The sequence below is a fragment of the Oncorhynchus nerka genome, linkage group LG8 (assembly GCF_034236695.1).
Source record: "Oncorhynchus nerka isolate Pitt River linkage group LG8, Oner_Uvic_2.0, whole genome shotgun sequence".
In the NCBI taxonomy this organism is placed as follows: domain Eukaryota; kingdom Metazoa; phylum Chordata; class Actinopteri; order Salmoniformes; family Salmonidae; genus Oncorhynchus; species Oncorhynchus nerka.
In genome coordinates this window covers 70,011,723-70,038,250 of record NC_088403.1, presented here as the reverse complement: position 1 = coordinate 70,038,250, position 26,528 = coordinate 70,011,723, and the positions used below count along the sequence as shown (strand labels likewise).

The following is a 26,528-nucleotide window of genomic DNA, read 5'->3' as shown; positions in this document are numbered from 1 at the left end:
TCTGGGGGTAGAAACAGCTGACTAGTGGTGTCTATTCAGCAGTCTGATGGTCTGGGGGTAGAAACAGCTGACTAGTTGTGTCTATTCAGCAGCCTGATGGTCTGGGGGTAGAAACATCTGACTAGTGGTGTCTATTCAGCAGCCTGATGGCCTGATGGTAGAAACAGCTGACTAGTGGTGTCTATTCAGCAGTGTGATGGTAGAAACAGCTGACTAGTGGTGTCTATTCAGCAGTCTGATGGTAGAAACAGCTGACTAGTGGTGTCTATTCAGCAGCCTGATGGTCTGATGGTAGAAACAGCTGACTAGTGGTGTCTATTCAGTAGCCTGATGGTCTGATGGTAGAAACAGCTAACTAGTGGTGTCTATTCAGCAGTCGGATGGTAGAAACAGCTGACTAGTGGTGTCTATTCAGCAGTCTGATGGTCTGGGGGTAGAAACAGCTGACTAGTGGTGTCTATTCAGCAGTCTGCATTCAAACAGTTTTAGAAACTTCAGAGTGGTTTCTATCCAGATTAACTAATAATATGCATATCCTAGCTTCTGGGCCTGAGTAGCAGACAGTTTACTTTGGGCACACTTTTCATCCAGATGTGAAAATACCACCCCCTAGTCTAGAGAAGTTTAAGAGGATGTCATTAAGAGGCTGTCATTAAGATGATGTTATTAAGGGGATGTCACTAAGATGATGTCACTAAGATGATGTCACTAAGATGATGTCATTATGATGATGTCATTGTGATGATGTCATTAAGGGGATGTCACTAAGATGATGTCACTAAGATAATGTCATTATGATGATGTCATTAAGATGATGTCATTACACACGCTTAACTCAGCTCGGAATCTTCCCCATTGTCCTTTCCAGCATGGTTCCGTCATGGTTCCAGCAACTGTAGTGACGTTGATACTGATCTGTGTTTAAACCATCAGACCAGGTGTATTAGGAGTGTTACTACTGATCTGGGATTAAACCATCCCACCAGGTGTATTAGGAGTGTTACTACTGATCTGGGATTAAACCATCTCACCAGGTGTATTAGGAGTGTTACTACTGATCTGGGATTAAACCATCTCACCAGGTGTATTAGGAGTGTTACTACTGATCTGGGATTAAACCATCCCACCAGGTGTATTAGGAGTGTTACTACTGATCTGGGATTAAACCATCTCACCAGGTGTATTAGGAGTGTTACTACTGATCTGGGATTAAACCATCTCACCAGGTGTATTAGGAGTGTTACTACTGATCTGTGATTAAACCATCTCACCAGGTGTATTAGGAGTGTTACTACTGATCTGGGATTAAACCATCCCACCAGGTGTATTAGGAGTGTTACTACTGATCTGGGATTAAACCATCTCACCAGGTGTATTAGGAGTGTTACTACTGATCTGGGATTAAACCATCCCACCAGGTGTATTAGGAGTGTTACTACTGATCTGGGATGAAACCATCCCACCAGGTGTATTATGATGGTCACAAAACAGTGTCCTGGCAGGAAGAATAGGAACAACAGAGTTTAAATTTATCCGAAAAGATTGTCAAACTAAGTGTGTTTTCACAAGGTGTTTATTCGTTTGTTGGGTTTGAATAGTGTTAGGATACAACACCATATTTGGTAGAATCACAACATGAGGTTCACAATCAATTATACTGTATCTCTTAAAGGGGCAGTAGCCTAAATTGGTAGTACAAAGTTCAATTACAGCATCATTTAATCTACAGTTATTATTCTGCTATTGATTATCTTACTAATAATATTTACATGTTATTATGTCTCATTTTTAAACTAAATCCAATCTATTAGCTTCCAAAATGTAAGTAGGTATATCTCGCTGTGTGATGACACATTCTGAGGGAATGGCTTGTCCTGATAACTGAGTAATTTAGCTTTTTTAACTCCAGAGTTTATAGAGGACTGAGGTCAGTTCTTTATAGAGGCGAGGTCAGTTCATTATAGAGGACTGAGGTCAGTTCTTTATAGAGGAGAGACCAGTTCTTTATAGAGGAGAGGTGAGTTCTTTATAGAGGAGAGACCAGTTCTTTATAGAGGAGAGACCAGTTCTTTATAGAGGACTGAGGTCAGTTCTTTATAGAGGAGAGACCAGTTCTTTATAGAGGAGAGACCAGTTCATTATAGAGGACTGAGGTCAGTTCTTTATAGAGGAGAGACCAGTTCTTTATAGAGGAGAGACCAGTTCATTATAGAGGAGTGAGGTCAGTTCTTTATAGAGGAGAGACCAGTTCTTTATAGAGGAGAGACCAGTTCATTATAGAGGACTGAGGTCAGTTCTTTATAGAGGAGAGACCAGTTCTTTATAGAGGAGAGACCAGTTCATTATAGAGGAGTGAGGTCAGTTCTTTATAGAGGAGAGACCAGTTCTTTATAGAGGCGAGGTCAGTTCTTTATAGAGGAGTGAGGTCAGTTCTTTATAGAGGAGAGACCAGTTCTTTATAGAGGAGAGACCAGTTCTTTATAGAGGACTGGGGTCAGTTCTTTATAGAGGAGAGGTCAGTTCTTTATAGAGGAGAGACCAGTTCTTTATAGAGGAGAGACCAGTTCTTTATAGAGGAGAGACCAGTTCTTTATAGAGGAGAGGTGAGTTCTTTATAGAGGAGAGGTGAGTTCTTTATAGAGGAGAGGTGAGTTCTTTATAGAGGAGAGGTGAGTTCTTTATAGAGGAGAGACCAGTTCTTTATAGAGGAGAGGTGAGTTCTTTATAGAGGAGAGACCAGTTCTTTATAGAGGAGAGACCAGTTCTTTATAGAGGAGAGACCAGTTCTTTATAGAGGAGAGACCAGTTCTTTATAGAGGACTGAGATCAGTTCTTTATAGAGGAGAGGTCAGTTCTTTATAGAGGACTGAGATCAGTTCTTTATAGAGGAGAGACCAGTTCTTTATAGAGGAGAGACCAGTTCTTTATAGAGGAGAGTCCAGTTCTTTATAAAGGAGAGGTCAGTTCTTTATAGAGGAGAGACCAGTTCTTTCTAGAGGAGAGACCAGTTCTTTATAGAGGAGAGGTGAGTTCTTTATAGAGGAGAGGTGAGTTCTTTATAGAGGACTGGGGTCAGTTCTTTATAGAGGAGAGGTGAGTTCTTTATAGAGGAGAGACCAGTTCTTTATAGAGGAGAGGTGAGTTCTTTATAGAGGACTGGGGTCAGTTCTTTATAGAGGAGAGGTGAGTTCTTTATAGAGGAGAGACCAGTTCTTTATAGAGGAGAGGTGAGTTCTTTATAGAGGAGAGGTGAGTTCTTTATAGAGGAGAGACCAGTTCTTTATAGAGGAGAGGTGAGTTCTTTATAGAGGAGAGGTCAGTTCTTTATAGAGGAGAGGTCAGTTCTTTATAGAGGAGAGGTCAGTTCTTTATAGAGGAGAGGTCAGTTCTTTATAGAGGAGAGGTCAGTTCTTTATAGAGGAGAGGTCAGTTCTTTATAGAGGAGAGGTCAGTTCTTTATAGAGGAGAGACCAGTTCTTTATAGAGGACTGAGATCAGTTCTTTATAGAGGAGAGACCAGTTCTTTATAGAGGAGAGACCAGTTCTTTATAGAGGAGAGACCAGTTCTTTATAAAGGAGAGGTCAGTTCATTATAGAGGAGAGGTCAGTTCTTTATAGAGGAGAGACCAGTTCTTTATAGAGGAGAGGTGAGTTCTTTATAGAGGAGAGGTCAGTTCTTTATAGAGGAGAGACCAGTTCTTTATAGAGGAGAGGTGAGTTCTTTATAGAGGAGAGGTCAGTTCTTTATAGAGGACTGAGATCAGTTCTTTATAGAGGAGAGACCAGTTCTTTATAGAGGAGAGACCAGTTCTTTATAGAGGAGAGGTCAGTTCTTTATAGAGGAGAGGTGAGTTCTTTATAGAGGACTGAGGTCAGTTCTTTATAGAGGAGAGACCAGTTCTTTATAGAGGAGAGGTGAGTTCTTTATAGAGGAGAGACCAGTTCTTTATAGAGGACTGGGGTCAGTTCTTTATAGAGGAGAGGTCAGTTCTTTATAGAGGAGAGACCAGTTCTTTATAGAGGACTGAGATCAGTTCTTTATAGAGGAGAGGTCAGTTCTTTATAGAGGAGAGGTGAGTTCTTTATAGAGGAGAGACCAGTTCTTTATAGAGGAGAGGTCAGTTCTTTATAGAGGACTGAGATCAGTTCTTTATAGAGGAGAGACCAGTTCTTTATAGAGGAGAGACCAGTTCTTTATAGAGGAGAGACCAGTTCTTTATAAAGGAGAGGTCAGTTCTTTATAAAGGAGAGGTCAGTTCATTATAGAGGAGAGGTCAGTTCTTTATAGAGAGACCAGTTCTTTATAGAGGAGAGGTCAGTTCTTTATAGAGGAGAGACCAGCTCTTTATAGAGGAGAGACCAGTTCTTTATAGAGGAGAGACCAGTTCTTTATAGAGGAGAGACCAGTTCTTTATAGAGGAGAGAACAGTTCTTTATAGAGGAGAGGTCAGTTCTTTATAGAGGAGAGGTCAGTTCTTTATAGAGGAGAGACCAGTTCTTTATAGAGGCGAGGTCAGTTCATTATAGAGGACTGAGGTCAGTTCTTTATAGAGGAGAGGTCAGTTCTTTATAGAGGAGAGACCAGTTCTTTATAGAGGAGAGGTCAGTTCTTTATAGAGGAGAGACCAGTTCTTTATAGAGGAGTGGTCAGTTCTTTATAGAGGACTGGGGTCAGTTCTTTATAGAGGAGAGACCAGTTCTTTATAGAGGAGAGACCAGTTCTTTATAGAGGAGAGACTAGTTCTTTATAGAGGAGAGACCAGTTCTTTATAGAGGAGAGGTCAGTTCATTATAGAGGCTAACCCCCTAAGACAGCTAACCCCCCTAAGACTGCTTAACCCCCTAAAACTGCTATTCCCCTTAAGATTGCTAAACCCCTAAGACTGCTAACCCCCTAAGACTGCTAACCCCCTAAGACAGCTAACCCCCTAAGACAGCTAACCCCCTAAGACTGCTAACCCCCTAAGACAGCTAACCCCCTAAGACTGCTAAACACCCCTAACTCACTGAGGAATGGAACCCACTTGTCTGTCTGTCTGTCTGTCTGTCTGTCTGTCTGTCTGTCTGTCTGTCTGTCTGTCTGTCTGTCTGTCTGTCTGTCTGTCTGTCTGTCTGTCTGTCTGTCTGTCTGTCTGTCTGCGTTGCATGGGTAAAGTCTCTGTTACATCACAGTAATATAGTATGTTGCTGTTATGTTTGAAGAATCTCTGAACCCAGCAGCTTCACAACTAACGTCTGATGTGTCATCTTCATGTCTGTGTGATTCCTATTGGCTGATTGCTTATTCTCTCCAGGATGCTGTATCTTCCGATTGGTTGACAAATGTGTCACAAGTCTGACTGGTTGTTGAGGTTGCTTCCAGACTCGCTGATTGGCTGTGTTACTGACAGGTCAGTGAGATGTAGGGGGAGGAGGGAGAAGACGAAGAGGAGGAAGAGGTCAAACGAAAACGTCAGCTTTGATCTGCAACACTTCAGACAGACCTTGTCTCTTCTTTAGGGCCTGTAGGAGAGACAATAATATACAGTTGAAGTCAGAGAAGAGAGGTTAAATCACACAGAGAGAGAGAGAAGAGATGTTAAATCACACAGAGAGAAGACGAACAGATGTTAAATCACACAGAGATAATGTCTAGTTTGAGTGATGTCTAATCCCAAAGTGAAGCATGCCACTCCTCATTGGAATCTACAAGGTCCATCTACCAGTCTCCCCCTCTACAGTTGAAGTCGGAAGTTTACATACACTTAGGTTGGAGTCATTAAAGCTCGTTTTTCAACCACTCCACAAATTTCTTGTTAACAAACTATAGTTTTGGCCATTCGGTTAGGACATCTACTTTGTGCAGGACACAAGTCATTTTTCCAACAATTGTTAACAGACAGATTATTTCACTTATAATTCACTGTATCACGATTCCAGTGGGTCAGAAGTTTACATACACTAAGTTGACTCTGCCTTTAAACAGCTTGGAAAATTCCAGAAAAATATGGTATGACTTTAGAAGCTTCTGATAGGCTCATTGACATCATTTGAGTCAATTGGAGGTGTACCTGTGGATGTATTACGAGGTCTACCTTCAAACTCACTGCCTCTTTGCTTGACATCATGGGAAAATCAAAAGAAATCAGCCAAGACCTCAGAAAAATAATTGTAGACCTCCACAAATCTGGGAGCAATTTCCAAACGCCTGAAGGTACCACGTTCATCTGTACAAACAATAGTACGCAAGTATAAACATCATGGGACCACGCAGCCGTCATACCGCTCAGGAAGGAGATGCATTCTGTTTCCTAGAGATGAACGTACTTTGGTTCGAAAAGTGCCAATCAATCCCAGAACAACAGCAAAGGACCTTATGAAGATGCTGGAGGAAACAGGTACAAAAGTATCTATATCCACAGTAAAACAAGTCCTATATCGATATAACCTGAAAGGCCGCTCAGCAAGGAAGAAGCCACTGCTCCAAAACCGCCATAAAAAAGCCAGACTACAGTTTGCAACTGCACATGGGGACAAAGATCGTACTTTTTGGAGAAATGTCCTCCGGTCTGATGAAACAAAAATAGAACTGTTTGGCCATAATGACCATTGTTATGTTTGGAGGAAAAAGGGGGAGACTTGCAAGCCGAAGAACACCATCCCAACTGTGAAGCAAGAGGGTGGCAGCATCATGTTGTGGGGGTGCTTTGCTGCAGGAGGGTCTGGTGCACTTCACAAAATAGATGGCATCATGAGGGTATATGATGTGGATATATTGAAGTAACATCTCAAGACATCAGTCAGGAAGTTAAAGCTTGGTCGCAAATGGGTCTTCCAAATGGACAATGACCCCAAGTTGTGGAAAAATGGCAACATTAAGGACAACAAAGTCAAGGTATTGGAGTGGCCATCACAAAGCCCTGACCTCAATCCTATAGAAAATGTGTGGGCTGAACTGAAAAAGTGTGTGCGAGCAAGGAGGCCTACAAACCTGACTCAGTTACACCAGCTCTATCAGGAGGAATGGGCCAAAATTCACCCAACTTATTGTGGGAAGCTTGTGGAAGGCTACCTGAAACATTTGACCCAAGTTAAACAATTTAAAGGCAATGCTACCAAATACTAATTGAGTGTATGTAAACTTCTGACCCACTGGGAATGTGATGAAAGAAATAAAAGCTGAAATAAATCATTCTCTCTACTATTACTCTGACATTTCACATTCTTAAAATAACATGGTGATCCTAACTGACCTAAAACAGGGAATTATTGTGAACAACTGAGTTTAATTGTATTTGGCTAAGGTGTATGTAAACTTCTGACTTCAATTGTAAATACAGTATAGAGTGTTGTGACTTCAACTGTATATACAGTATAGACTGTTGTATAGACTGTTGTGACTTCAACTGTATATACAGTATAGAGTGTTGTGACTTCAACTGTAAATACAGTATAGACTGTTGTGACTTCAACTGTATATACAATATAGAGTGTTGTGACTTCAACTGTATATACAGTATAGACTGTTGTATAGAGTGTTGTGACTTCAACTGTATATACAGTATAGAGTGTTGTATAGAGTGTTATGACTTCAACTGTAAATACAGTATAGAGTGTTGTGACTTCAACTGTATATACAGTATAGAGTGTTGTGACTTCAACTGTAAATACAGTATAGAGTGTTGTGACTTCAACTGTATATACAATATAGACTGTTGTGACTTCAACTGCATATACAGTATAGAGTGTTGTGACTTCAACTGCATATACAGTATAGAGTGTTGTGACTTCAACTGTATATACAGTATAGACTGTTGTGACTTCAACTGTATATACAGTATAGACTGTTGTGACTTCAACTGCATATACAGTATAGAGTGGTGTGACTTCAACTGTATATACAGTATAGAGTGTTGTATAGAGTGTTGTGACTTCAACTGTAAATACAGTATAGACTGTTGTATAGACTGTTGTGACATCAACTGTATATACAGTATAGACTGTTGTGACTTCAACTGTATATACAGTATAGACTGTTGTATAGACTGTTGTGACTTCAACTGTATATACAGTATAGAGTGTTGTATAGACTGTTGTGACATCAACTGTATATACAGTATAGACTGTTGTGACTTCAACTGTATATACAGTATAGACTGTTGTATAGACTGTTGTGACTTCAACTGTATATACAGTATAGACTGTTGTGACTTCAACTGTATATACAGTATAGACTGTTGTATAGACTGTTGTGACATCAACTGTATATACAGTATAGACTGTTGTGACTTCAACTGTATATACAGTATAGACTGTTGTATAGACTGTTGTGACTTCAACTGTATATACAGTATAGACTGTTGTGACTTCAACTGTATATACAGTATAGACTGTTGTATAGAGTGTTGTGACTTCAACTGTATATACAGTATAGAGTGTTGTGACTTCAACTGTATATACAGTATAGACTGTTGTGACTTCAACTGTATATACAGTATAGACTGTTGTGACTTCAACTGTATATACAATATAGAGTGTTGTGACTTCAACTGTATATACAGTATAGACTGTTGTATAGACTGTTGTGACTTCAACTGTAAATACAGTATAGACTGTTGTATAGACTGTTGTGACTTCAACTGTATATACAATATAGACTGTTGTGACTTCAACTGTATATACAATATAGAGTGTTGTGACTTCAACTGTATATACAATATAGAGTGTTGTGACTTCAACTGTAAATACAGTATAGAGTGTTGTATAGACTGTTGTGACTTCAACTGTATATACAGTATAGAGTGTTGTATAGACTGTTGTGACTTCAACTGTATATACAGTATAGAGTGTTGTGACTTCAACTGTATATACAGTATAGAGTGTTGTATAGACTGTTGTGACTTCAACTGTATATACAATATAGAGTGTTGTGACTTCAACTGTAAATACAATATAGAGTGTTGTGACTTCAACTGTATATACAGTATAGACTGTTGAGACTTCAACTGTAAATACAGTATAGACTGTTGTATAGACTGTTGTGACTTGAACTGTATATACAGTATAGAGTGTTGTGACTTCAACTGTATATACAATATAGAGTGTTGTGACTTCAACTGTAAATACAGTATAGACTGTTGTGACTTGAACTGTATATACAGTATAGAGTGTTGTGACTTCAACTGTATATACAGTATAGAGTGTTGTGACTTCAACTGTATATACAGTATAGAGTGTTGTGACTTCAACTGTATATACAGTATAGAGTGTTGTGACTTCAACTGTATATACAGTATAGAGTGTTGTATAGACTGTTGTGACTTCAACTGTATATACAGTATAGAGTGTTGTGACTTCAACTGTAAATACAGTATAGACTGTTGTATAGAGTGTTGTGACTTCAACTGTATATACAGTATAGAGTGTTGTGACTTCAACTGTAAATACAGTATAGAGTGTTGTATAGACTGTTGTGACTTCAACTGTAAATACAGTATAGACTGTTGTATAGAGTGTTGTGACTTCAACTGTAAATACAGTATAGAGTGTTGTATAGACTGTTGTGACTTCAACTGTAAATACAGTATAGAATGTTGTATAGAGTGTTGTGACTTCAACTGTAAATACAGTATAGAGTGTTGTATAGAGTGTTGTGACTTCAACTGTAAATACAGTATAGAGTGTTGTATAGAGTGTTGTGACTTCAACTGTATATACAGTATAGAGTGTTGTATAGACTGTTGTGACTTCAACTGTATATACAGTATAGAGTGTTGTGACTTCAACTGTAAATACAGTATAGACTGTTGTGACTTCAACTGTATATACAGTATAGAGTGTTGTGACTTCAACTGTATATACAGTATAGACTGTTGTGACTTCAACTGTATATACAGTATAGAGTGTTGTGACTTCAACTGTAAATACAGTATAGAGTGTTGTGACTTCAACTGTATATACAGTATAGACTGTTGTATAGACTGTTGTTACTTCAACTGTATATACAGTATAGAGTGTTGTATAGAGTGTTGTGACTTCAACTGTATATACAGTATAGAGTGTTGTGACTTCAACTGTATATACAGTATAGAGTGTTGTATAGACTGTTGTGACTTCAACTGTATATACAGTATAGACTGTTGTATAGACTGTTGTGACTTCAACTGTATATACAATATAGACTGTTGTGACTTCAACTGTATATACAATATAGAGTGTTGTGACTTCAACTGTATATACAGTATAGAGTGTTGTGACTTCAACTGTAAATACAGTATAGAGTGTTGTATAGACTGTTGTGACTTCAACTGTATATACAGTATAGAGTGTTGTATAGACTGTTGTGACTTCAACTGTATATACAGTATAGAGTGTTGTGACTTCAACTGTATATACAGTATAGAGTGTTGTATAGACTGTTGTGACTTCAACTGTATATACAATATAGAGTGTTGTGACTTCAACTGTAAATACAATATAGAGTGTTGTGACTTCAACTGTATATACAGTATAGACTGTTGTGACTTCAACTGTAAATACAGTATAGACTGTTGTATAGACTGTTGTGACTTGAACTGTATATACAGTATAGAGTGTTGTGACTTCAACTGTATATACAGTATAGAGTGTTGTGACTTCAACTGTATATACAGTATAGAGTGTTGTGACTTCAACTGTATATACAGTATAGAGTGTTGTGACTTCAACTGTATATACAGTATAGAGTGTTGTATAGACTGTTGTGACTTCAACTGTATATACAGTATAGAGTGTTGTGACTTCAACTGTATATACAGTATAGAGTGTTGTGACTTCAACTGTAAATACAGTATAGACTGTTGTATAGAGTGTTGTGACTTCAACTGTATATACAGTATAGAGTGTTGTGACTTCAACTGTAAATACAGTATAGAGTGTTGTATAGACTGTTGTGACTTCAACTGTAAATACAGTATAGACTGTTGTATAGAGTGTTGTGACTTCAACTGTAAATACAGTATAGAGTGTTGTATAGACTGTTGTGACTTCAACTGTAAATACAGTATAGAGTGTTGTATAGACTGTTGTGACTTCAACTGTAAATACAGTATAGAATGTTGTATAGAGTGTTGTGACTTCAACTGTAAATACAGTATAGAGTGTTGTATAGAGTGTTGTGACTTCAACTGTAAATACAGTATAGAGTGTTGTATAGAGTGTTGTGACTTCAACTGTATATACAGTATAGAGTGTTGTATAGACTGTTGTGACTTCAACTGTATATACAGTATAGAGTGTTGTGACTTCAACTGTAAATACAGTATAGAGTGTTGTGACTTCAACTGTAAATACAGTATAGAGTGTTGTGACTTCAACTGTATATACAGTATAGACTGTTGTGACTTCAACTGTATATACAGTATAGAGTGTTGTGACTTCAACTGTAAATACAGTATAGAGTGTTGTGACTTCAACTGTATATACAGTATAGAGTGTTGTGACTTCAACTGTATATACAGTATAGAGTGTTGTGACTTCAACTGTATATACAGTATAGAGTGTTGTATAGACTGTTGTGACTTCAACTGTATATACAGTATAGAGTGTTGTGACTTCAACTGTATATACAGTATAGAGTGTTGTGACTTCAACTGTAAATACAGTATAGACTGTTGTATAGAGTGTTGTGACTTCAACTGTATATACAGTATAGAGTGTTGTGACTTCAACTGTAAATACAGTATAGAGTGTTGTATAGACTGTTGTGACTTCAACTGTAAATACAGTATAGACTGTTGTATAGAGTGTTGTGACTTCAACTGTAAATACAGTATAGAGTGTTGTATAGACTGTTGTGACTTCAACTGTAAATACAGTATAGAGTGTTGTATAGACTGTTGTGACTTCAACTGTAAATACAGTATAGAATGTTGTATAGAGTGTTGTGACTTCAACTGTAAATACAGTATAGAGTGTTGTATAGAGTGTTGTGACTTCAACTGTAAATACAGTATAGAGTGTTGTATAGAGTGTTGTGACTTCAACTGTATATACAGTATAGAGTATAGTGTTGTGACTTCAACTGTAAATACAGTATAGAGTGTTGTGACTTCAACTGTAAATACAGTATAGAGTGTTGTGACTTCAACTGTATATACAGTATAGACTGTTGTGACTTCAACTGTATATACAGTATAGAGTGTTGTGACTTCAACTGTAAATACAGTATAGAGTGTTGTGACTTCAACTGTATATACAGTATAGAGTGTTGTGACTTCAACTGTATATACAGTATAGAGTGTTGTGACTTCAACTGTATATACAGTATAGAGTGTTGTATAGACTGTTGTGACTTCAACTGTATATACAGTATAGAGTGTTGTGACTTCAACTGTATATACAGTATAGAGTGTTGTGACTTCAACTGTAAATACAGTATAGACTGTTTTATAGAGTGTTGTGACTTCAACTGTATATACAGTATAGAGTGTTGTGACTTCAACTGTAAATACAGTATAGAGTGTTGTATAGACTGTTGTGACTTCAACTGTAAATACAGTATAGACTGTTGTATAGAGTGTTGTGACTTCAACTGTAAATACAGTATAGAGTGTTGTATAGACTGTTGTGACTTCAACTGTAAATACAGTATAGAGTGTTGTATAGACTGTTGTGACTTCAACTGTAAATACCGTATAGAATGTTGTATAGAGTGTTGTGACTTCAACTGTAAATACAGTATAGAGTGTTGTATAGAGTGTTGTGACTTCAACTGTAAATACAGTATAGAGTGTTGTATAGAGTGTTGTGACTTCAACTGTATATACAGTATAGAGTGTTGTATAGACTGTTGTGACTTCAACTGTATATACAGTATAGAGTGTTGTGACTTCAACTGTAAATACAGTATAGAGTGTTGTGACTTCAACTGTAAATACAGTATAGAGTGTTGTGACTTCAACTGTATATACAGTATAGACTGTTGTGACTTCAACTGTATATACAGTATAGAGTGTTGTGACTTCAACTGTAAATACAGTATAGAGTGTTGTGACTTCAACTGTATATACAGTATAGACTGTTGTATAGACTGTTGTTACTTCAACTGTATATACAGTATAGAGTGTTGTATAGAGTGTTGTGACTTCAACTGTATATACAGTATAGAGTGTTGTGACTTCAACTGTATATACAGTATAGAGTGTTGTGACTTCAACTGTATATACAGTATAGACTGTTGTATAGACTGTTGTGACTTCAACTGTATATACAGTATAGAGTGTTGTGACTTCAACTGTATATACAGTATAGAGTGTTGTATAGAGTGTTGTGACTTCAACTGTAAATACAGTATAGACTGTTGTGACTTCAACTGTATATACAGTATAGAGTGTTGTATAGAGTGTTGTGACTTCAACTGTAAATACAGTATAGAGTGTTGTATAGAGTGTTGTGACTTCAACTGTAAATACAGTATAGAGTGTTGTGACTTCAACTGTAAATACAGTATAGACTGTTGTGACTTCAACTGTATATACAGTATAGAGTGTTGTGACTTCAACTGTATATACAGTATAGAGTGTTGTGACTTCAACTGTAAATACAGTATAGACTGTTGTATAGAGTGTTGTGACTTCAACTGTATATACAGTATAGAGTGTTGTGACTTCAACTGTAAATACAGTATAGAGTGTTGTATAGACTGTTGTGACTTCAACTGTAAATACAGTATAGACTGTTGTATAGAGTGTTGTGACTTCAACTGTAAATACAGTATAGAGTGTTGTATAGACTGTTGTGACTTCAACTGTAAATACAGTATAGAGTGTTGTATAGACTGTTGTGACTTCAACTGTAAATACAGTATAGAATGTTGTATAGAGTGTTGTGACTTCAACTGTAAATACAGTATAGAGTGTTGTATAGAGTGTTGTGACTTCAACTGTAAATACAGTATAGAGTGTTGTATAGAGTGTTGTGACTTCAACTGTATATACAGTATAGAGTGTTGTATAGACTGTTGTGACTTCAACTGTATATACAGTATAGAGTGTTGTGACTTCAACTGTAAATACAGTATAGAGTGTTGTGACTTCAACTGTAAATACAGTATAGAGTGTTGTGACTTCAACTGTATATACAGTATAGACTGTTGTGACTTCAACTGTATATACAGTATAGAGTGTTGTGACTTCAACTGTAAATACAGTATAGAGTGTTGTGACTTCAACTGTATATACAGTATAGAGTGTTGTGACTTCAACTGTATATACAGTATAGAGTGTTGTGACTTCAACTGTATATACAGTATAGAGTGTTGTATAGACTGTTGTGACTTCAACTGTATATACAGTATAGAGTGTTGTGACTTCAACTGTATATACAGTATAGAGTGTTGTGACTTCAACTGTAAATACAGTATAGACTGTTTTATAGAGTGTTGTGACTTCAACTGTATATACAGTATAGAGTGTTGTGACTTCAACTGTAAATACAGTATAGAGTGTTGTATAGACTGTTGTGACTTCAACTGTAAATACAGTATAGACTGTTGTATAGAGTGTTGTGACTTCAACTGTAAATACAGTATAGAGTGTTGTATAGACTGTTGTGACTTCAACTGTAAATACAGTATAGAGTGTTGTATAGACTGTTGTGACTTCAACTGTAAATACCGTATAGAATGTTGTATAGAGTGTTGTGACTTCAACTGTAAATACAGTATAGAGTGTTGTATAGAGTGTTGTGACTTCAACTGTAAATACAGTATAGAGTGTTGTATAGAGTGTTGTGACTTCAACTGTATATACAGTATAGAGTGTTGTATAGACTGTTGTGACTTCAACTGTATATACAGTATAGAGTGTTGTGACTTCAACTGTAAATACAGTATAGAGTGTTGTGACTTCAACTGTAAATACAGTATAGAGTGTTGTGACTTCAACTGTATATACAGTATAGACTGTTGTGACTTCAACTGTATATACAGTATAGAGTGTTGTGACTTCAACTGTAAATACAGTATAGAGTGTTGTGACTTCAACTGTATATACAGTATAGACTGTTGTATAGACTGTTGTTACTTCAACTGTATATACAGTATAGAGTGTTGTATAGAGTGTTGTGACTTCAACTGTATATACAGTATAGAGTGTTGTGACTTCAACTGTATATACAGTATAGAGTGTTGTGACTTCAACTGTATATACAGTATAGACTGTTGTATAGACTGTTGTGACTTCAACTGTATATACAGTATAGAGTGTTGTGACTTCAACTGTATATACAGTATAGAGTGTTGTATAGAGTGTTGTGACTTCAACTGTAAATACAGTATAGACTGTTGTGACTTCAACTGTATATACAGTATAGAGTGTTGTATAGAGTGTTGTGACTTCAACTGTAAATACAGTATAGAGTGTTGTATAGAGTGTTGTGACTTCAACTGTAAATACAGTATAGAGTGTTGTGACTTCAACTGTAAATACAGTATAGACTGTTGTGACTTCAACTGTATATACAGTATAGAGTGTTGTGACTTCAACTGTATATACAGTATAGAGTGTTGTATAGAGTGTTGTGACTTCAACTGTAAATACAGTATAGAGTGTTGTATAGAGTGTTGTGACTTCAACTGTAAATACAGTATAGAGTGTTGTGACTTCAACTGTAAATACAGTATAGACTGTTGTGACAACTGTATAGAGTGTTGTATAGAGTGTTGTGACTTCAACTGTAAATACAGTATAGAGTGTTGTATAGAGTGTTGTGACTTCAACTGTAAATACAGTATAGACTGTTGTGACTTCAACTGTATATACAGTATAGACTGTTGTATAGACTGTTGTGACTTCAACTGTATATACAGTATAGACTGTTGTGACTTCAACTGTATATACAGTATAGAGTGTTGTGACTTCAACTGTAAATACAGTATAGACTGTTGTGACTTCAACTGTATATACAGTATAGAGTGTTGTGACTTCAACTGTATAGACAGTATAGAGTGTTGTGACTTCAACTGTAAATACAGTATAGACTGTTGTGACTTCAACTGTATATACAGTATAGAGTGTTGTGACTTCAACTGTAAATACAGTATAGAGTGTTGTATAGAGTGTTGTGACTTCAACTGTAAATACAGTATAGAGTGTTGTATAGAGTGTTGTGACTTCAACTGTAAATACAGTATAGAGTGTTGTATAGAGTGTTGTGACTTCAACTGGCATCATTTGATGCTACTGGAGTTGACCTCTAGTGCTTTGTTCAAAGGCATTTCAGGAAAAAGGCTGTGTGAAACAGAGAAAGGTTCATTTACCTGTAACCTGTTGACCATCTCATTGAACTGTCTCTTAGCTTCAGGACTGTCTGGCTCCTCAAAGTGGTCAGCTATCCCAATCTGCACTATGATGGACCTGAGGTTACAACATACACCTAGAACATGGAGAGGATGGGGGGAGAGGTCACTACTGAGAAGGAAAAGATGGTATTTTGGGTTTTAGTATCCTACATAGGTCTATCATGTGTAAAGATCAGGGGTCAGGGGTCAGTAACTCACTGTTAAAATGCAGTAGTGCTACAGGTGTAACTGGAATAGAGGTCAGGGGTCAGAGGTCAGCAACTCACTGTTAAAGTGCAGTAGTGCTTCAGGTGTAACAGGAGTAGAGGTCAGGGGTTAGAGATCAGAGGTCAGTAACTCACTGTTAAAGTGCAGTAGTGCTTCAGGTGTAACAGGAGTAGAGGTCAGGGTTAGAGGTCAGAGGTCAGTAACTCACTGTTAAAGTGCAGTAGTGCTTCAGGTGTAACAGGAGTAGAGGTCAGGGGTTAGAGATCAGAGGTCAGAAACTCACTGTTAAAGTGCAGTAGTGCTTCAGGTGTAACTGGAGTAGAGGTCAGGGTTAGAGATTCAGAGGTCAGAAACTCACTGTTAAAGTGCAGTAGTGCTTCAGGTGTAACAGGAGTAGAGGTCAGGGTTAGAGGTCAGAGGTCAGTAACTCACTGTTAAAGTGCAGTAGTGCTTCAGGTGTAACTGGAGTAGAGGTCAGGGTTAGAGGTCAGAAACTCACTGTTAAAGTGCAGTAGTGCTTCAGGTGTAACTGGAGTAGAGGTCGGGGGTTAGAGGTCAGAGGTCAGTAACTCACTGTTAAAGTGCAGTAGTGCTTCAGGTGTAACAGTAGTAGAGGTGAGTAGTAGAGTCTCTAGATTCTGTAGTCCTTCTCTACACAGCTCTGCTGCCCCCTCCTGGACCAACTCAGTAACACGCTCCAACTCCAACACCTGGAGACCCACACACCTACGAACTACAGGGAGAGAGAAAATGAGACTTGATAGAGACACAGAAACACAACACAACTAACCCTAATCCACACACCTACGAACTACAGGGAGAGAGAAAATGAGACTTGATAGAGACCCAACACAACTCTGATAGACAGAGACTCAACACAACTCTGATAGACAGAGACTCAACACAACTCTGATAGACAGAGACTCAACACAACTCTGATAGACAGAGACCCAACACAACTCTGACAGACAAAGACCCAACACAACTCTGATAGACAGAGACTCAACACAACTCTGATAGACAGAGACCCAACACAACTCTGATAGAGACTCAACACAACTCTGATAGACAGAGACTCAACACAACTCTGATAGACAGAGACTCAACACAACTCTGATAGACAGAGACTCAACACAACTCTGATAGACAGAGACTCAACACAACTCTGATAGACAGAGACTCAACACAACTCTGATAGACAGAGACTCAACACAACTCTGATAGACAGAGACTCAACACAACTCTGACAGACAGAGACTCAACACAACTCTGACAGACAGAGACTCAACACAACTCTGATAGACAGAGACTCAACACAACTCTGATAGACAGAGACTCAACACAACTCTGATAGACAGAGACTCAACACAACTCTGATAGACAGAGACTCAACACAACTCTGATAGACAGAGACTCAACACAACTCTGATAGACAGAGACTCAACACAACTCTGATAGACAGAGACTCAACACAACTCTGACAGAGACTCAACACAACTCTGATAGACAGAGACTCTGACAGACAGAGACTCACAACTCTGATAGACAGAGACTCAACACAACTCTGATAGACAGAGACTCAACACAACTCTGATAGACAGAGACTCAACACAACTCTGATAGACAGAGACTCAACACAACTCTGACAGACAGAGACTCAACACAACTCTGATAGACAGAGACTCAACACAACTCTGATAGACAGAGACTCAACACAACTCTGATAGACAGAGACTCAACACAACTCTGATAGACAGAGACCCAACACAACTCTGATAGACAGAGACTCAACACAACTCTGACAGACAGAGACTCAACACAACTCTGATAGACAGAGACTCAACACAACTCTGATAGACAGAGACTCAACACAACTCTGATAGACAGAGACTCAACACAACTCTGATAGACAGAGACCCAACACAACTCTGACAGACAGAGACTCAACACAACTCTGACAGACAGAGACTCAACACAACTCTGATAGACAGAGACTCAACACAACTCTGATAGACAGAGACTCAACACAACTCTGATAGACAGAGACCCAACACAACTCTGATAGACAGAGACTCAACACAACTCTGACAGACAGAGACTCAACACAACTCTGATAGACAGAGACTCAACACAACTCTGATAGACAGAGACTCAACACAACTCTGATAGACAGAGACCCAACACAACTCTGATAGACAGAGACTCAACACAACTCTGATAGACAGAGACTCAACACAACTCTGATAGACAGAGACTCAACACAACTCTGATAGACAGAGACTCAACACAACTCTGACAGACAGAGACTCAACACAACTCTGATAGACAGAGACTCAACACAACTCTGATAGACAGAGACTCAACACAACTCTGATAGACAGAGACCCAACACAACTCTGACAGACAGAGACTCAACACAACTCTGATAGACAGAGACTCAACACAACTCTGATAGACAGAGACTCAACACAACTCTGATAGACAGAGACTCAACACAACTCTGATAGACAGAGACTCAACACAACTCTGATAGACAGAGACTCAACACAACTCTGATAGACAGAGACCCAACACAACTCTGACAGACAGAGACCCAACACAACTCTGATAGACAGAGACTCAACACAACTCTGATAGACAGAGACCCAACACAACTCTGATAGAGACTCAACACAACTCTGATAGACAGAGACTCAACACAACTCTGATAGACAGAGACTCAACACAACTCTGATAGACAGAGACTCAACACAACTCTGATAGACAGAGACTCAACACAACTCTGATAGACAGAGACCCAACACAACTCTGACAGACAGAGACTCAACACAACTCTGATAGACAGAGACTCAACACAACTCTGATAGACAGAGACTCAACACAACTCTGATAGACAGAGACTCAACACAACTCTGATAGACAGAGACTCAACACAACTCTGATAGACAGAGACCCAACACAACTCTGACAGACAGAGACTCAACACAACTCTGACAGACAGAGACTCAACACAACTCTGATAGACAGAGACTCAACACAACTCTGATAGACAGAGACTCAACACAACTCTGATAGACAGAGACCCAACACAACTCTGATAGACAGAGACCCAACACAACTCTGACAGACAGAGACTCAACACAACTCTGATAGACAGAGACCCAACACAACTCTGATAGAGACTCAACACAACTCTGATAGACAGAGACTCAACACAACTCTGATAGACAGAGACTCAACACAACTCTGATAGACAGAGACTCAACACAACTCTGATAGACAGAGACTCAACACAACTCTGATAGACAGAGACCCAACACAACTCTGACAGACAGAGACTCAACACAACTCTGATAGACAGAGACTCAACACAACTCTGATAGACAGAGACTCAACACAACTCTGATAGACAGAGACTCAACACAACTCTGATAGACAGAGACTCAACACAACTCTGATAGACAGAGACCCAACACAACTCTGACAGACAGAGACTCAACACAACTCTGACAGACAGAGACTCAACACAACTCTGATAGACAGAGACTCAACACAACTCTGATAGACAGAGACTCAACACAACTCTGATAGACAGAGACCCAACACAACTCTGATAGACAGAGACCCAACACAACTCTGACAGACAGAGACTCAACACAACTCTGATAGACAGAGACTCAACACAACTCTGACAGAGACTCAACACAACTCTGATAGACAGAGACTCAACACAACTCTGATAGACAGAGACTCAACACAACTCTGATAGACAGAGACCCAACACAACTCTGATAGACAGAGACCCAACACAACTCTGACAGACAGAGACTCAACACAACTCTGATAGACAGAGACTCAACACAACTCTGACAGAGACTCAACACAACTCTGATAGACAGAGACCCAACACAACTCTGATAGACAGAGACTCAACACAACTCTGATAGACAGAGACCCAACACAACTCTGACAGACAGAGACTCAACACAACTCTGATAGACAGAGACTCAACACAACTCTGACAGACAGAGACTCAACACAACTCTGATAGACAGAGACTCAACACAACTCTGACAGACAGAGACTCAACACAACTCTGATAGACAGAGACTCAACACAACTCTGACAGAGACTCAACACAACTCTGACAGACAGAGACTCAACACAACTCTGATAGACAGAGACTCAACACAACTCTGATAGACAGAGACCCAACACAACTCTGACAGACAGAGACTCAACACAACTCTGATAGACAGAGACTCAACACAACTCTGATAGACAGAGACTCAACACAACTCTGATAGACAGAGACTCAACACAACTCTGATAGACAGAGACTCAACACAACTCTGATAGACAGAGACCCAACACAACTCTGACAGACAGAGACTCAACACAACTCTGACAGACAGAGACTCAACACAACTCTGATAGACAGAGACTCAACACAACTCTGATAGACAGAGACTCAGCACAACTCTGATAGACAGAGACCCAACACAACTCTGACAGACAGAGACTCAACACAACTCTGATAGACAGAGACTCAACACAACTCTGACAGAGACTCAACACAACTCTGATAGACAGAGACCCAACACAACTCTGATAGACAGAGACTCAACACAACTCTGATAGACAGAGACTCAACACAACTCTGATAGACAGAGACTCAACACAACTCTGATAGACAGAGACTCAACACAACTCTGATAGACAGAGACTCAACACAACTCTGACAGACAGAGACTCAACACAACTCTGATAGACAGAGACTCAACACAACTCTGATAGACAGAGACTCAACACAACTCTGACAGACAGAGACTCAACACAACTCTGATAGACAGAGACTCAACACAACTCTGACAGAGACTCAACACAACTCTGATAGACAGAGACTCAACACAACTCTGATAGACAGACTCAACACAACTCTGATAGACAGAGACTCAACACAACTCTGATAGACAGAGACTCAACACAACTCTGACAGAGACTCAACACAACTCTGATAGACAGAGACCCAACACAACTCTGATAGACAGAGACTCAACACAACTCTGATAGACAGAGACTCAACACAACTCTGACAGACAGAGACTCAACACAACTCTGATAGACAGAGACTCAACACAACTCTGACAGAGACTCAACACAACTCTGATAGACAGAGACCCAACACAACTCTGATAGACAGAGACTCAACACAACTCTGATAGACAGAGACTCAACACAACTCTGATAGACAGAGACTCAACACAACTCTGATAGACAGAGACTCAACACAACTCTGATAGACAGAGACTCAACACAACTCTGACAGACAGAGACTCAACACAACTCTGATAGACAGAGACTCAACACAACTCTGATAGACAGAGACTCAACACAACTCTGACAGACAGAGACTCAACACAACTCTGATAGACAGAGACTCAACACAACTCTGACAGAGACTCAACACAACTCTGATAGACAGAGACTCAACACAACTCTGATAGACAGACTCAACACAACTCTGATAGACAGAGACTCAACACAACTCTGATAGAGAGAGACTCAACACAACTCTGACAGAGACTCAACACAACTCTGATAGACAGAGACTCAACACAACTCTGATAGACAGAGACTCAACACAACTCTGATAGACAGAGACTCAACACAACTCTGACAGACAGAGACTCAACACAACTCTGATAGACAGAGACTCAACACAACTCTGACAGAGACACAACACAACTCTGATAGACAGAGACTCAACACAACTCTGATAGACAGACTCAACACAACTCTGATAGACAGAGACTCAACACAACTCTGACAGAGACTCAACACAACTCTGATAGACAGAGACTCAACACAACTCTGATAGACAGACTCAACACAACTCTGATAGACAGAGACTCAACACAACTCTGATAGACAGAGACCCAACACAACTCTGATAGACAGAGACTCAACACAACTCTGATAGACAGAGACTCAACACAACTCTGATAGACAGAGACCCAACACAACTCTGATAGACAGAGACTCAACACAACTCTGACAGACAGAGACTCAACACAACTCTGATAGACAGAGACCCAACACAACTCTGATAGACAGAGACTCAACACAACTCTGACAGACAGAGACTCAACACAACTCTGACAGACAGAGACTCAACACAACTCTGCTAGACAGAGACTCAACACAACTCTGATAGACAGAGACTCAACACAACTCTGATAGACAGAGACCCAACACAACTCTGATAGACAGACTCAACACAACTCTTTGATTTCCAGCCCCTGGCTCTTCTCTAAAACACCTGTCACTCATCCAGACAGACCAATCAACCTCTGGTATAGACTGTGACTTTCACTCACCCAGTAAGGACAATCCCTGAATGCTACAGCCAGCCCCGCCCACACTGAGCACTCGGAGGTGTGGCCAACAGCGGCCAATCGTCTGCAGGCATCGGTTACTGAAGCGGGTAGGCTGCTGACTGCGGAAGGAAATGAACAGGCCGGTAAACACAACAACAACGACAACAACAACAACTAAACTACTGCTACTAATACAACTACTACTACAACTACTACAATACTCCAAATGCACTGCTATAATTATACTAACACTACTATATCTACTACTACAACTATACTAACACTACTATATCTACTACTACAACTATACTAACACTACTATATCTACTACTACAACTATACTAACACTACTATATCTACTACTACAACTATACTAACACTACTATATCTACTACTACAACTATACTAACACTACTATATCTACTACTACAACTATACTAACACTACTATATCTACTACTACAACTATACTAACACTACTATATCTACTACTACAACTATACTAACACTACTATATCTACTACTACAACTATACTAACACTACTATATCTACTACTACAACTATACTAACACTACTATATCTACTACTACAACTATACTAACACTACTATATCTACTACTACAACTATACTAACACTACTATATCTACTACTACAACTATACTAACACTACCATATCTACTACTACAACTATACTAACACTACCATATCTACTACTACAACTATACTAACACTACCATATCTACTACTACAACTATACTAACACTACCATATCTACTACTACAACTATACTAACACTACCATATCTACTACTACAACTATACTAACACTACTATATCTACTACTACAACTATACTAACACTACTATATCTACTACTACAACTATACTAACACTACTATATCTACTACTACAACTATACTAACACTACTATATCTACTACTACAACTATACTAACACTACTATATCTACTACTACAACTATACTAACACTACCATATCTACTACTACAACTATACTAACATACTATATCACTACAACTATACTAACACTACCATATCTACTACTACAACTATACTAACACTACCATATCTACTACTACAACTATACTAACACTACTATATCTACTACTACAACTATACTAACACTACCATATCTACTACTACAACTATACTAACACTACTATATCTACTACTACAACTATACTAACACTACTATATCTACTACTACAACTATACTAACACTACTATATCTACTACTACAACTATACTAACACTACTATATCTACTACTACAACTATACTAACACTACTATATCTACTACTACAACTATACTAACACTACTATATCTACTACTACAACTATACTAACACTACTATATCTACTACTACAACTATACTAACACTACTATATCTACTACTACAACTATACTAACACTACTATATCTACTACTACAACTATACTAACACTACTATATCTACTACTACAACTATACTAACACTACTATATCTACTACTACAACTATACTAACACTACTATATCTACTGCTACAACTATACTAACACTACCATATCTACTGCTACAACTATACTAACACTACCATATCTACTACTACAACTATACTAACACTACTATATCTACTACTACAACTATACTAACACTACTATATCTACTACTACAACTATACTAACACTACTATATCTACTACTACAACTATACTAACACTACTATATCTACTACTACAACTATACTAACACTACCATATCTACTACTACAACTATACTAACACTACCATATCTACTACTACAACTATACTAACACTACTATATCTACTACTACAACTATACTAACACTACTATATCTACTACTACAACTATACTAACACTACCATATCTACTACTACAACTATACTAACACTACCATATCTACTACTACAACTATACTAACACTACTATATCTACTACTACAACTATACTAACACTACTATATCTACTACTACAACTATACTAACACTACTATATCTACTACTACAACTATACTAACACTACTATATCTACTACTACAACTATACTAACACTACTATATCTACTACTACAACTATACTAACACTACTATATCTACTACTACAACTATACTAACACTACTATATCTACTACTACAACTATACTAACACTACTATATCTACTACTACAACTATACTAACACTACTATATCTACTACTACAACTATACTAACACTACTATATCTACTACTACAACTATACTAACACTACCATATCTACTACTACAACTATACTAACACTACTATATCTACTACTACAACTATACTAACACTACTATATCTACTACTACAACTATACTAACACTACCATATCTACTACTACAACTATACTAACACTACCATATCTACTACTACAACTATACTAACACTACTATCTACTATACAACTACTAACACTACAATCTATACTAACACTAACACTACTATATCTACTACTACAACTATACTAACACTACTATATCTACTACTACAACTATACTAACACTACTATATCTACTACTACAACTATACTAACACTACTATATCTACTACTGCAACTATACTAACACTACTATATCTACTACTACCAATACTACAATACTACAAATACACTGCTACAACTATACTAACACTACTATATCTAATACTACAACTACTACAATACTACAAATACACTGCTACAACTATACTAACACTACTATATCTACTACTACAACTATACTAACACTACTATATCTGCTACTACAACTATACTAACACTACTATATCTAATACTACAACTATACTAACACTACTATATCTACTACTACCAATACTACAATACTACAAAACACTGCTACAACTATACTAACACTACTATATCTACTACTACAACTACTACAATACTACAAATACACTGCTACAACTATACTAACACTACTATATCTACTACTACAACTACTACAATACTACAAATACACTGCTACAACTATACTAACACTACTATATCTACTACTACAACTATACTAACACTACTATATCTAATACTACAACTATACTAACACTACTATATCTACTACTACAACTACTACAATACTACAAATACACTGCTACAACTATACTAACACTACTATATCTAATACTACAACTATACTAACACTACTATATCTACTACTACAACTACTACAATACTACAAATACACTGCTACAACTATACTAACACTACTATATCTACTACTACAACTATACTAACACTACTATATCTACTACTACAACTACTACAATACTACAAATACACTACTACAACTATACTAACACTACTATATCTACTACTACAACTATACTAACACTACTATATCTACTACTACAACTACTACAATACTACAAATACACTGCTATAATTATACTAACACTACTATATCTACTACTACAACTATACTAACACTACTATATCTACTACTACCAATACTACTACTATTACTACAATACTACAAATACACTGCTACAACTATACTAACACTACTATATCTGCTACTACAACTATACTAACACAACTTCTGCTACTACTAATACCACAACTACTACAACTACAACTATTTTAATATTATTACT

General features: G+C 37.9%; 1 protein-coding gene across 1 annotated transcript in view; it reads right to left on the bottom strand.

Moving 5' to 3' along the window:
* Positions 1 to 4,877: 4,877 nt before the first annotated feature.
* The window catches only part of LOC135572794 (F-box only protein 41-like), a 53,468-nt gene continuing 31,817 nt past the window's right edge, over positions 4,878 to 26,528 (bottom strand). The window contains exons 9-12 of the mRNA XM_065021214.1: positions 22,906 to 23,024; positions 17,100 to 17,258; positions 16,277 to 16,392; positions 4,878 to 5,502 (exon numbers count right to left, since the gene is read on the bottom strand). Coding sequence (XP_064877286.1) covers positions 5,440 to 5,502; positions 16,277 to 16,392; positions 17,100 to 17,258; positions 22,906 to 23,024 — 457 coding nt within the window. The 3' untranslated portion in view covers positions 4,878 to 5,439. The remainder of the gene's footprint in view (positions 5,503 to 16,276; positions 16,393 to 17,099; positions 17,259 to 22,905; positions 23,025 to 26,528) is intronic.